Source organism: Aspergillus bombycis (assembly GCF_001792695.1).
Source record: "Aspergillus bombycis strain NRRL26010 chromosome Unknown contig00033, whole genome shotgun sequence".
Classification (NCBI taxonomy): Eukaryota; Fungi; Ascomycota; class Eurotiomycetes; order Eurotiales; family Aspergillaceae; genus Aspergillus; species Aspergillus bombycis.
In genome coordinates, this window is record NW_019170035.1 from 131714 (window position 1) to 144606 (window position 12893).

General features: G+C 46.3%; 3 protein-coding genes across 3 annotated transcripts; 2 read left to right on the forward strand and 1 right to left on the reverse strand.

Annotated features, from left to right (window-relative positions):
• Positions 1 to 5739: 5739 nt before the first annotated feature.
• ABOM_005312 (uncharacterized protein) lies at positions 5740 to 6393 on the forward strand (the record flags this gene model as incomplete). Its single annotated transcript, XM_022532441.1, has 1 exon — positions 5740 to 6393. The coding sequence occupies one exon, from the start codon at positions 5740 to 5742 to the stop codon at positions 6391 to 6393; it is 654 nt and encodes a 217-aa protein (XP_022389991.1).
• A 1232-nt stretch (positions 6394 to 7625) lies between these two features.
• On the reverse strand, positions 7626 to 8041 carry ABOM_005313 (uncharacterized protein; the record flags this gene model as incomplete). Its single annotated transcript, XM_022532442.1, has 2 exons — positions 7626 to 7745; positions 7862 to 8041. 2 exons carry the CDS (start codon positions 8039 to 8041, stop codon positions 7626 to 7628), a joined length of 300 nt encoding a protein of 99 aa, XP_022389992.1.
• A 4067-nt stretch (positions 8042 to 12108) lies between these two features.
• Positions 12109 to 12547, forward strand: ABOM_005314 (uncharacterized protein; the record flags this gene model as incomplete). The annotated part of the gene is made up of 2 exons (XM_022532443.1): positions 12109 to 12143; positions 12208 to 12547. The coding sequence occupies 2 exons, from the start codon at positions 12109 to 12111 to the stop codon at positions 12545 to 12547; spliced, it is 375 nt and encodes a 124-aa protein (XP_022389993.1).
• Positions 12548 to 12893: the final 346 nt, after the last annotated feature.

Below are 12893 nucleotides of genomic sequence, written 5' to 3' on the forward strand. Positions count from 1 at the left end.
CTTGCCAGACAAGGCATTAAAAAAATGTGACCTAAGCGTCAAAAAACAACAAGACTGAGATGAGATCATGCCCCCGAAGGGATTGCATAACTATCCTTGCAATTTTAATCACTCTGCCGTCTTGCCGGAGGTTATACCAAAGCTTATCCTTAAAAAAGTTGATAAAAATGGGCTACTGAATGATCAATCCACACCTCATAGCCTTGTTCATTTGCCTCTCTATTGTTCTAGTGGAACTATACATCTTATACCTACTCTCATTTGATATACACTTATCTATGTGGCATCTGTCCTTATCCCGAATGTTACATACTGTCAATAAGTCCAGGAAACCAAAGCTTAGACTCTAGTACTATATGCTCCCCAAGCAGTCCCCTTGCCGCTGAAATGGTCTTCTATCCTCATGAAGCAAGTGTCCTTTGTTTAGATCTCGCTGGGCTAGTATCTTGGACACTCTTCCATTGTGGCAGTCGGTTACCACACCCTGCGTCTCTCTCTACTTGCGAATTACCCTGATATTGATATTGATAAACTAGTCCGATGCATACTTATTTGTGGCACATATATCACTTTTGGCAATGAGTGAGATAAGATTTCACAAGGGGATAGAATGAAGAGACACATTGCCGTTGTGACATGGTATGACAAGACCAACACATGTTATTAACCAGCACCTCACCAAGCAGGAATTTGGCATTAAATTTATCAGTAACGCTAAGGCCAGGGGTATATCGAAATATCAAATTAGATGTTTGGTGGCCCTCGACTTTGATCGTTGCATCGCGTCCTAAGTCCATGCGCTTCTGACCATCAAGAAGCGAAGTCAAGAGTCAATATGACTGCTCACAGCGATGGGGGAGAACAAATTTGGTAGAATGTTAATCCTAAGATGGTCCTATTTTCTGTGTTTAGTTCTATCTCGCCATACGTCCTCGACACAGCAATGGACAATAGTTGATATCCTTTGCTCGTCTGTCGATAGGTGGGAATGGCAATTGTTAGAAGATAAAGTTGAAATGAAGAATAAAAACATAAAGGCAGAGTTTGTCTTTGCAGACCGTAATGACAACCACCTAGTCTCGACGAAATTTCGCAGCCTGCTACTGAGATTGTGTCAAACCTACTAATGCACGTGCATGATGACGAGATATTCAAACCAGCTAAGGATCAACTGTGGTGTGTACCAGTTTAAGGGCTTTGGGCTTCTCCCTCTACACGCGATTAAACCTTGAACCATGTAATTCACACACTTCTCAAGTGTAGTATCGGGTTGTATCAGCCGTTGTTTCCTTTATTTACATTATTATTATCGAATGCTGCCATACGGAAGAACCTCGTACGAGCGAAATATCCAGAAATGAGGTGTCAGATCAAAGCTGCCTAGTAAGCTATCCTCGTTTACATACAGGGTCCTTGCTCGTCTAGGAACAGAAGGCGAATAAATGAAAAGTGAAGGAGTTTTCCCCATACAATCCCTCATCTGTTCCGGAATGGTTATAGTAGGGTTGACTCAGGTTATGCTTCGTTCGTGTAAGTTTATTTTAAGATTATGTGGAAAACAGAATTAATTCCGTGCTATTGCGATATTAAACTGCGGTATGATGACTGTGCCAGAAGGGCCGCATGCAGATGCAGAATGAACCCTGGGGAACACGTATAGTATGATTCAGCCTACCTGCAGATTCAAGAAGGATTGACTACGCAGTAGTAGTTAAGTGTCAGACTCTGTTGTTAGAATTTAGCACGAAAGAGCTTCGGTTGACAATCCCATGATTGTCCGAATCGAGTAATACGGCATGTGAACCCTCACTCGTGATGCTCCCCCGCCGCCATTCTGTATCAGGGGACCAACACTAGAGAGGTTGGTATTTGCTTTTTTCACCTCTCTTTCTTTCTTTCTTTCTTTCTTTCCTTCCCTCCAACATACCTTTCTTAGCGAATGTTTACTTTTGCTGAATGACTCAATGCGCGCATGGCCAAATCAGGTACCTGCAACATTTCTGCAACCACCCTCCAGCTGCAGGAAACACCGCATCGGCGGTTTTATTTCATTGTAGTGGTCTCCTGCCCCATGCGGCTACCTACAGTATGAACTAGTTCGGATTGGAATGAATAAGTCGCGCAGCGCAAAGTGAGGCTGCCGGAGACCAAGCTGAACAGTCGAGAATATTGTCATACTACACGCCAGACACTATGAAGATCAATCTTGAAGTGCGGACAAGAACGGACTTGGTTGATGAATAAATGACGGCTCACAGTGGGCTGTTTTGGAAACGCTGGTCTGGAATAGGGTCTAGAAGTCAATCTTGTTTTGGGAAACATTTTCGTAAGGCAGGAATGAAGACGATCCCTGGGACGGGGAGTGGGAATTCGTCTCCACTATTAATCGAAACCGATGTGATTGAATATCGAAGATGGATCGTCCGCAACAGCGGAACAATGTTGATTCGTCAACACGACAGTCCACAGCTGGATCCAGGACATGTCATATTATTATGCAGAGTCTAGGACCTAATGGGTTTCCTGTCTGAGTACTATGAGTTATTCGTATACGTTTCTTGTTCATCATCGACTTCGTCTTATTCCCCGCTATGCTGCCCCGCCTTTTATTGTGTTACTTTTCGATTGCTACGATTTACCCTTTTTGAGGACCGTTGAGGGGGGGAAGAGCCATTTATCGGAATAGTGGGTACAAGTGGGAATATACTGCTAGTCCTTTCTATTCCGTTTGGATATTGGAAAATCCAATAAAGTGTTGCCTATATGTTTGAAATGTCCAATAAGACGAAGATCCGTGTGCGATACGGAGAAATTGCCTCAAAAGTCAGGAGACATATGGTTCTTTTCTTTCACTCTCTCTTTTCCCCCTACCTAGTAGTTATAGCGTCATACGAAACGAGTGAAAGAAAAATAAAAGAGAAAAGGTACAAGAGAAGACAAGAGGTAAGAAATCGTCATAGCCCACCCTTCCTTGTTTGAACAGGGATGAATAGTTCGATATGCGAGTACCTGAGCGAAACCATGTGCCATATGGTGCAATCATTGGACCTGAAAGGCTGTTGATCCTAGCGCACGGGTTCTCAGATACTGCAGACACCGCTTACTGGAGTGTTCTGGATGCAGTCCACATGGAATGCATGTACGTAAAGCCAATGCCTTTTTTGCCTCAGCCTGTCTGACTTGGCTAGAACAGGTGGAGTGGGCCCGACTGAGCGTTGTTCATAGCTGAGGGTCAAGAGACAGACCTTTATCGCTATGGAATCATTCATGGATGCCCGAAGTCCAGAGTGGTAGCCCCGCGTCAAATACGCATCAAGGCCAAGCACCAGGCCATCCGAGCGCAAGTGACATGATTGGAGCTTGATGTCCTGCTTGATCCGATAAGCGTGCTTCGGTCGGTTAAATAAAAAAGAAGAATACCAGTATATCCCTATTGGAATGGTGAACAAAATGACGGTGACGGTTTAGTTGTGATGTAGCAAGAATGGGAGGGGAGGGGATTATCAAGCTTGTACATAGGCCATTTAATTCTTTTCCTGGTTTCATTTGGATCCAACCCTCCACTGGGTCATATAAAACTAGGCAGAAAGGACCACAGAATTGCATGGGCATACTTTACTACGTAGAGTGTCACTTTCCTCATACGTTCAACTTTTCAGGTTTCTTCTCCACCCAATTCAGAGACACTCCACCTATTTATAGGAGACCAGACGCAGTGGGCATTCCCCTTCCTCCTACCTACTATACATAGTACTGCAGTCTTGTGTCAATGAGTTAAGGTGGAACATCAGTGGTGAGGTAAGCAGTGGTTGTCGTTACATTTATGTTCGTTTTCATGGAATGATTGCGCGTTTGGATACCATGCCTCAGGCACGCCAGGCAGTCTAGACCTTTCCCCAAATGGCGTGACTCTTTCCTTTTCGCTGTGACGTGCTCGGGTCACGTCAGCTCCTCTCCGGGGTCCCCTTCCAATTTGTACTGAGCCTACTCCACTGTTTCAATGAATGGCAGATCGTTCCAATGGATCCCAATGATTCAGCGCTAATTCTGGCTTTTCTTCACAGGTGGAAACCCCAAATTCTAGAATTCCGCCGCTTCCCTTTTCCAATTATATCCATGTCTCTCTTTTTCTGGTCTCCTCTCGTGCTCTGGGTATTTGAACGGAGTACATAACCGCCATCGCCGGATATTGGGTCTTATTTTTATCTCTGATCCATACACACACACATCCGCATCACTACATACTTATTATACCCGTGGTCTACTATATCTACCTTCGGCATCCCTTTTTCATACCAGCCCTGTCGGTGCTAATCCCCCGAGTGATTTTCCTCGGCTGCAGCTTGACATATCTCGATTAATGCCGCATAGTCGTACTACAGGTCCTTAGTACTCCCAAAAAATTATCCATTTGCACGTGCCTTTCGCCAAAAACACTCGATCAAAAGAAAGAATAAAAAAACATTGCAGAGATACCGGAAACAAAACAAAAAGAAACCAAAAAGAAAAGGAAACAAAATTCCCAAGAAAAGAGATTCCGAGGTATGTTACCTATCGCTGTTACGACTTATCTATCTATTCGCTTTCATTCTTTTCCTTATCTCTCCCCACTCAGCGACCCATGATAACAACCATTAAGCCCCGTGTATTACCGTTTATTCGGGTTATGACCTATCTGACTAAGTAGTATTTAATGCGCCACTGCAGATACAAGTCCCAGGAAAGCTTATCGCAGATTATACGGACCGAAGTATTTTGGAGAAGATTTGCCTCATTGCTGACTGGGCTGGTCGCAATATTAATCGCTCAGATCTTGTCCTCCCTCAGCATTCCTCCTGATTGATTGACTCGCCATCGCACATCATTTTCCTGAAGAGAAAAAAAGGGAAATAAAAAAAGAAGAATAATTGGGGAAATAATACTTTAGCAATACAACGGCGGTCTGAGACAATTGTTCCAACGAGTTACTCAATCGCCCCTGCTAGCCGCAAATCCCTCATACTTTGTTGCCCTCAGGGGAGATTTAGTGCTCCACCGCTGGACCCGGCGTCCTTTGGCGCAAGGTTACCCATCATCGAACTATCCCAGATATATCTGTGGTCGATATTATATTTATACGCAAATCTCTCACCGCCATCCATGACTCAAGGCAACTTTTCTTTTCACCATCGACGCTCTCCTTCCGGTTCGTATGCCCCGAAGCTGAGAACAGCCCGGCCGGCACTACATCGGAAAGGCACATCCTTTGTGAATCACTCCATCTCGAAGCTGGGTGCAGGACACACCAGGCATAGTGAATCCGATAACGAGGGTCAGTTCGAGATGGCGGCCAGTTTTCTCAATTTTTGGTATGTCTAATTGATCTCTGATCGGTCGATGAACTCATGATTTCTTTTTCCTTGGCCTTCCCACCAGCTCTCCCCTTGCATTCTGGAAGCTTTGGCTTATCTGGAACCGAAGCTAACCCATTTCTGCAGTGCCATGTGCGAGAGACAGATTACCATACCGGACAATTCTCGCCTTTATTGTAGCGAAAGGTATGTTGCTCGCCTTATCATGACAGTATCATCTTCTACCCTGGCACAGCCCCCTTGTCTTCTGTTTATATCCCGAAGCACCCCCCTTTAACCTGTCTTCTCCAATTTACTCAAATGAACTTTCTACTCATACTTCTTCTTTAGTTGCCGTCGCAAGGACTCCCATAAGCCACTCTCAGCTTCCTTCACATCGAATCACACCATGTCATCTTCCTCCACTCCCCCATCCTCTCCTCCTATGTCTCCCCGAACCATTGTACCACCTATGACTCCCACCAAAGCTCCTATCACATCGACTTATGCCACCCGGATACAGGGTGAGTTCCACGACTCCAAGACGGATCAGGACCCGTCCGAATGGAAGCCGGTAATACCCATGGGTACCAATGGTTCAGCCTCGCTGCCTTCATCGGAAGCCTGGCAGTATCTGTCTCAATTTCACAGCGGCTCTGCGCCCGTGCCGATGCGCCGTCCCAGGGTCGAACACCGGAGCTCGGCCAGTTTGTTCACGCTGTTGGGTAGTACGGGTGTTCCTCCATCGCTGACGCATTCCCCATCTACCGCGGCGTCTTCTTTCAGCAGCAATGCTTCTGAGAGCTACCTGAACGAGCCGGCCCATCGCCCGCTGCCTCCCCGCCGCAAATCATACTTCTCGGGTAGTGCTAATGGCGCGAAGGGTGTTGAGCTAGTTGTTCCTCACATGGAGGTTCGTGTGGAGGACTCTACTGTCAACATGAATAGGGGATCCATTTTTCCAGCAAGCAGTGGGCTTTGGGGGGACCACAATGACAAGTGCCCCGCAACCGTCAGGATTTCGGGTACCGTGCCCCTCCACACACCTGTGCGCCCGCAGTAAGAAGCTCTGTGGGTTGCCGGATTGCTGCTGTCTTCAATGGGGCTTAAGTGACATCATTGTCACTGTGAGGCGCGTGGATCTGGTGTTACGGGACTAGTTGGATTATAGTTATCTGTCTTTTGGGTTTGAAACTTGCGTATGGTTTTCAAGGAGTGAGCGGATCTCCAAACAAGCGAGGGAATATGACGTTACGGACGATGGACATGGTAGTTCTATCTTTGCATTCAGAATTCAGCGAATCGCACCGAATAGATGTTAATAGCGCAGGCTCAGACAAGCACTTGGCTAATAGGTTACATAGATCGGATAAGGTATAGCAAAAATGGGTTTTCATGCGGTGTCCATGTGACGATGTGCCGATTGTAGCTCTAGGGCTGACCAGCATGTACTAAAATTTCCGCTTTGTTTTGGCATCATTGCATACACTTCGCCCAGTAGAAAAATTTTTTAAAAAAAATATGACAATAAGAGAGGGAGGCAAATAGACTATAATTAGACCCGCTAGGGTGATTCTTCGCAAATCATGCGCTCAATCTTGGGGTACTAAAAATAAAGGCCGAGCCTCGTCCCATTCAAGATCCATCTAGCGTACGCTATCAATGCCTCTTAGTATCGGCTGCTGGTCTGATAAGGCTTGGGCTGGGACCAATAAAGAGAGCCCTCTCAAGTATTGTTAGCAATGAGTTCTTTAGTACTCATTTTTGTATCCATGAACTTACTGTACATATACTTACCCTACGGAGCGCCTACACGTAGGTAGACTTATGTTAGGGCTACCAAGTCCTGACAAGCAGTACTACATACATTGCAGTATATGTACTGTACTACGTACCACACGAATGCAAGGGATTGGACTTTCAAATTAACATACATTCTCTCGACCCAACTGTACATTAGAACGCCGTATCGCATAGGGTACATGTAAGAGATGTCTCTCATGTACGATGGTCAGCGTATGTAAACCTCGAGTAACATTCAATATACCTTCTGGACAAACAGAGCAAGACTAGACATCCTCTAATCCTTGAATACCCCCCCAGCATGCCAAGTCTAACATGTAACAATATTCATAGTGATCATACCCTGAATGACAGTCCCTCGAAATCCCGACTCTGATATCATCAATTGCTCCAATAACCAGGAGAACAAAAAAAAGGGGTAACAAATTGTTGAAGCCCATTCAATCACACTATCATGCGGTCTCTTCCAAAACCAATTGAATCAATACCTGGTCACTGCTCCTCCTCCTCCTTTGGATGTTTCTCCTCATCTCCCCAGTTAATGTGATCCGCCCAGTCACCCGCATTGTCATCCGAAATACAGCAAGCGAAGCACTCCTTCACTGGTCGGAACTATATACAATGGCACTGATTAGCCTCTACGTCTACCATCTCCAGTAGGAGGGGGAAAAAGTGTATAGAAAATGACAGAGAGAAGTGGGGGCCGGGGGGAAGCCGTGTTCACATACAACTGGCACGGTAGGAGTCTCGCATCTCAATTCATGCACGCTCGTCACGCAAGCTCCTAGACAGACTGTGTTCCCCGTATCGATCCCATTGGATCTTTCGAGCATTTGGCCGCAGATCGCCGTGGCAAAGAGGCAGAGGGTGGAGATGTAACGCGCAGGGAGATGGCCGCGGAAATTCATATTGTGATTTATGATTGATTGATTGATCTGGGCAGATATTTTCTATTTCTTTCTTTGGTTGTTTTGTTGGGCATTCGCGCCTTCTTCCTCTTCTTCTTCTTCTTCTTCTTCGTCTCTGGGGTGAGTGTGGATAAGGTTGTATGTTCGACCAAGGCTTTATAGATATGGGAAGTAGGTATTGTACATGAGTGAGGATGTGTAGGATTCTTTAACTCCTGGCAGGTAAGTGCCATGCATGCTTTGAAAGACGCACGCATGTCCCATTTCAGGCGATATGCAAGGGGGGCCTTGCTAGGTTGACCTTGGATGGGGAGGGAATGGGGAGGAAGTGGACGAGAACATAGTTGTTTATGGGTTGATGGACTTTTCATTGGTGTGTCATCAACAGGGTTGGTGTGAGGAATGTTTGAGACAGCGCGTTAACGGGGTATGTGTCAGGAATTTTGGCGTGCATGGGGCATGTAGAAAACAAACAAACATGTTCTTTGGTTATTTTAATGGTTTTCTTTCGCTCTTCGGAGTCTTGAATAAAAGGACTATGATTTGGACCTGCCTACTCCTTGGAGGAATACGCCGTTGTATGTAGAGTTTACACGGTGGGTGACGATGTCTATTAATCTCTGCCTGCAGATTGAGGCATGTATGATTAGTATTTTCAGGCTGTAACAAATGTCTATTGAGGGATTCTAAGTAGGGATTGACAGGAATAAGGGGAACAATTGTTTATATAAACCGGGCCCAGTTTATTGGTTTAGATGGACTTGACATGAATCCAAGGGAGCCCCCCTTTCAAGGGCGTGTCATCGATTTTTGGCAGACGCGACGGTTATCTATGTGTAAGCAAGCCCACGCCTTGAGAGACTGCCACAGGGGACTTTATATTGGAAATAATATCGGTGGTCGGTTTAGTTCTGCCTTTTTATCGCTCCTTGCTTGCCAACCCCAGCATTTGATGTAGGGTTCTCTTATCTATACCGAACAGATTAGAGTTTACCAGGACAGGTACTGGTGTTTGTCCATAGTTGAACGTCCAGTTGGAAAAATATCGCGGCCCATGAGTTGCTTTGAAGCCGTTCCCTTTTGCTTTCCTATCTCTGCCAGATTCATATACCTTGAATTAACTTCAGCATCGTAACGGCAGATCGTATACCCCTTGGAAATATTGTTAGCCGTCTTGAAAATGAATGTATTTCATAACAGAGCCTCGTGTTTGGGTTGATAAATTAACCAGGTTACTTTTGGTGATTCAATTCTTCCCCGGGTTTACACCTCAACGAGTGCGATGTGTGATCTATGTAGGGAGACCTTGACGTAAATTTGTAACGCTATGTTCGACAGGTGTCAAATCTGACCGTAGCGTTCCCGTTGAGTGCCGAGGGAGTCGGGTAGTTAAGGCAGTTGCATTTAGTAAACATCACACCCACTGCAGTACGCTGAGTGCTTCCAAAGAGCCGCCTATTAATCACAGACGAAGACGAGAGAGTGATACTCTCTGTCATCCTTGAGAAGTGATGGCCATCGCAATCAAAACCAAGCAGTGGCAGATGCCGGCTGAATGCTACTCAGAAACTCCACTACGGCCGGATATAATTTCCAAGCGAGCGGATAGCTGACACCTTTCAGAACTGCTTGAAAGGATATGCTCCCGAACGAACTTTGGCATATAGATATGCTGCCATCATAACGTCGCTGGACAGTAGATGTAAGCAGGTATAACAGATGTCACCTGGGCTCTTGTAAGTCACAGACGGCAACCCACTGTTACCCTGCCCCATTCGATGCTTAAACCTTATATAAGAGCAGTACTGCACTTTTGGTCGACTATGATGAGTGTTGCGTTCATTGTCCCATGATGTTATATCAGCTGACTGCGGGGAAGAAAGGCGTCCTTTGAATGAATTGCAAAATCCCCCGAAAGCTGGATATCGAATACCCCATCTCGCCACTGATGCTGAAACTTCGTCACGTTTTCTATACCCAGGGGTCGTACTGCCCGGCCGCTGACTCCATGCTGCAGTTCTGCGGGCGCCAGCCACAGGAGTTGATAGTTATCAAATCAACTGATTAGGTTTCCCAGAATTTTGACCTGCGATAAGTTTTCAAGTAGGTGGTTTTGAGTTACATAACCCAAGGTTTCGCTGAATGAGCACCTGGACAAGCGTTAAGTGGAGTTCCAATAGGATTACTGGGATAATCTTTCCTTCCTAGGGAAGACTCCGATTCGTGCCAATCGGCACCGCGTTACTGGGTGCTTCTGTCCTGGTTTTTTCATGCGTACTTCCCTTTCCCTCCAAGCGGAGGGGGAAAGAAAAGTACCTTGTTCACAAACATCGCCACCTGCTTATTGTCCATGTGCCGGCATCTTGTGAGGCCGGCTTGCCGGTACTCTGCGGTGCGATTTGAGTCGGTGAGAACGCTACTCTTAACAAGGGTATGGTGACACAGAGGAACTCCACACCGGCATACAATTATCAGAAAGCCTATGCTGACCTTCTCACACTCCAAGCCCAGCGCGTGGTATCGTCATTATGATGACTAGCTTTAAAGTGGTTGAGACAGGTTTGTATTTATACGAGACCATCATGCGTTTTGGAAGTGAAACGTGGCGGTCACTGAATTTATGCAATCGTAGTCTCTGCGATCTGAAGCTTTGCAATTTTCTCGAAACAAGAAACGGGAAACATGTCGGGCAAGATACGAGGTGGCTCTTCTTTTCAACAAGGCTGCGTTGGGTTCGGACATGGCTCTGACTTTGGCTTCTCTGACGAGCAAGCTATATGGGATCCTTCAAGCGGAATGATGTTGGCCAGTATGGCACGATCTCGATGGTTTGTTTCCATGGAACGTGTGGGCTGTTCGTCATCGAGCAAGCAAAAGGGAGTGCTTGCAAATTCACGCCAAGGCATCACTAGGGGAGATAATGAAGAAAGAAGCACCATCTTCATGTAGAACCGTCTATCCTGTAGACGTTCAGGGCATCTGATTAGCTTGGACCATGTTTGACTGTTGCCTATCCGTGGTTACGACAAGTGGGTGACAGGAGGTCATGCGCGAGTTGTCGATCCCGGAAGTCTTTTCCTGACACTACCCTTACTATGCAACTCGAACATGATTCGGTGAATCAGAAGGAAAACACACAAACTGACCAAAAGGCAAATAAGGCGGGCTCAAGCTTTTAAGCCATAGATCCGTCATGATGTGCCGGGAGGTTAGCAAAAGGCTCCCGAAAATCGGTGGCGGAGACGAAAAACAAGTCATGAGATTGGCTGGCAGTTTTCTCCGAGGCCCCTATAGCCCCAACTAATCACCGGTTGAAGTTACTACTCCGTCTTTTCTCATTGTCTGCCCCAAGTGCTGCCGAGGGCATTCCAGACTACTGGCCCTGTTCTAACCTTTTATCCCGTCCTTCCTGGTAAGGGGTGCTGCGGAAGCTTGGAGTGGCATGCAGGGTGAGTTGGCCGTCAAACCGAAACAAATCGTTGGAGCACCCGCGTCTGTTCAACTGGATGGACCACAGGCAATGGCCGTATTTTTTAGCCACCTAAACAGAGAGGAGACCCAACTGGCCCTTATCGCCGTGCTGAGTTCTCGGAGGCTTATGGTGCTTCAAAGGTGTCGAGCAAACCACTTAAATGATGCTGTGGCGTGATTCAATCTGAAATATTTCTTTTTCCCTTCCACATTTTGGTTGCTTTTCCTTTGAGTTACCATTGCCTACCTTTATACCCATAAAGCCTTAGGAGTGGATAACGATTTTATCCTTGTCAACCACCTTGTGATACCTCTGGGACGTATAAGATTCGCTTGCGTCCACCAGCGACGTCTGCACGCCAGACGTACTGACATAACTGCAGCCACGACCCTCGCTTAAACACGTCCACCAACCAACCCTCGCCCCGTACACCACTATTTCGCTTCAAATTAAAGGCCATACCCTATCGCCTTCCCTTTCAGTCTGATTCTGTATTAGAGCTTGCCACGCCTTTGTATCAGCCGAGTGCCTGCCGAGTGAGCACTTAGTGATTTCCAATTTAGCAAGCAACCGCGACTGCGAACCGCATGGTATGATGAATAGTCGGAATATTCACAACTCGGAGCAGAGGTAATCGGCTTGCAGTATAGAGACTGTGATAGCACATATTTATGTGGTTAACCTCATATCGCAGTTCCAATAATCGAAATTCCAATAACGACAACTCGAACAACCACAGCTCGAACAATCACAACTCGAACAACCAAAGCAGTGATAGTTACGAAGTCTCTAGTTACGAGACTCCAAACACAGATCCCCTACTCCATACTAGCTATGCCGAGGATTCGGATTACTACAGAACCTTCCTCGAACAACTTCTGGATTTGGTTTGCAACGAGGATCAAGAGACGGTAGCCCGATTAGTCTCTATCATCCGTTCCGGTGCTTCCCAACGAGAGATCCTCGCGGTGATCTCTCAAATGCAGAATGGAAACAACCACTTCGGGGATAATGCGGGTGCCACGGGATCCTAATGGCCAAGACAAGCATGGTGAAAGCTAATATGCTGCAATGACTCTATACCTCGCTCGTCTCTGTCCTCACCATCTTGTGACGTCGTCGCCTTGGCCGTTGAGAACAAAAGGCTGCCTTAGATGAGTACACGGTGGTATGGTGCTGAAGTCAACATCCGAATAGCGTCATGCAGATAAACCAGAGGCGGATATGCCGCTTAGTTGACTTGTTTGCTTCTTCATTCCCTAGTCCCGTATTAGGTATCCAGTTGGAGGTAGAGATTGGCCCAAGTACTTCCCATTTCCTGATTCAGCTGACCGTTTGCCATGTTAAATTGGTAGTTTCCCTACTACTATGCGTATTGTT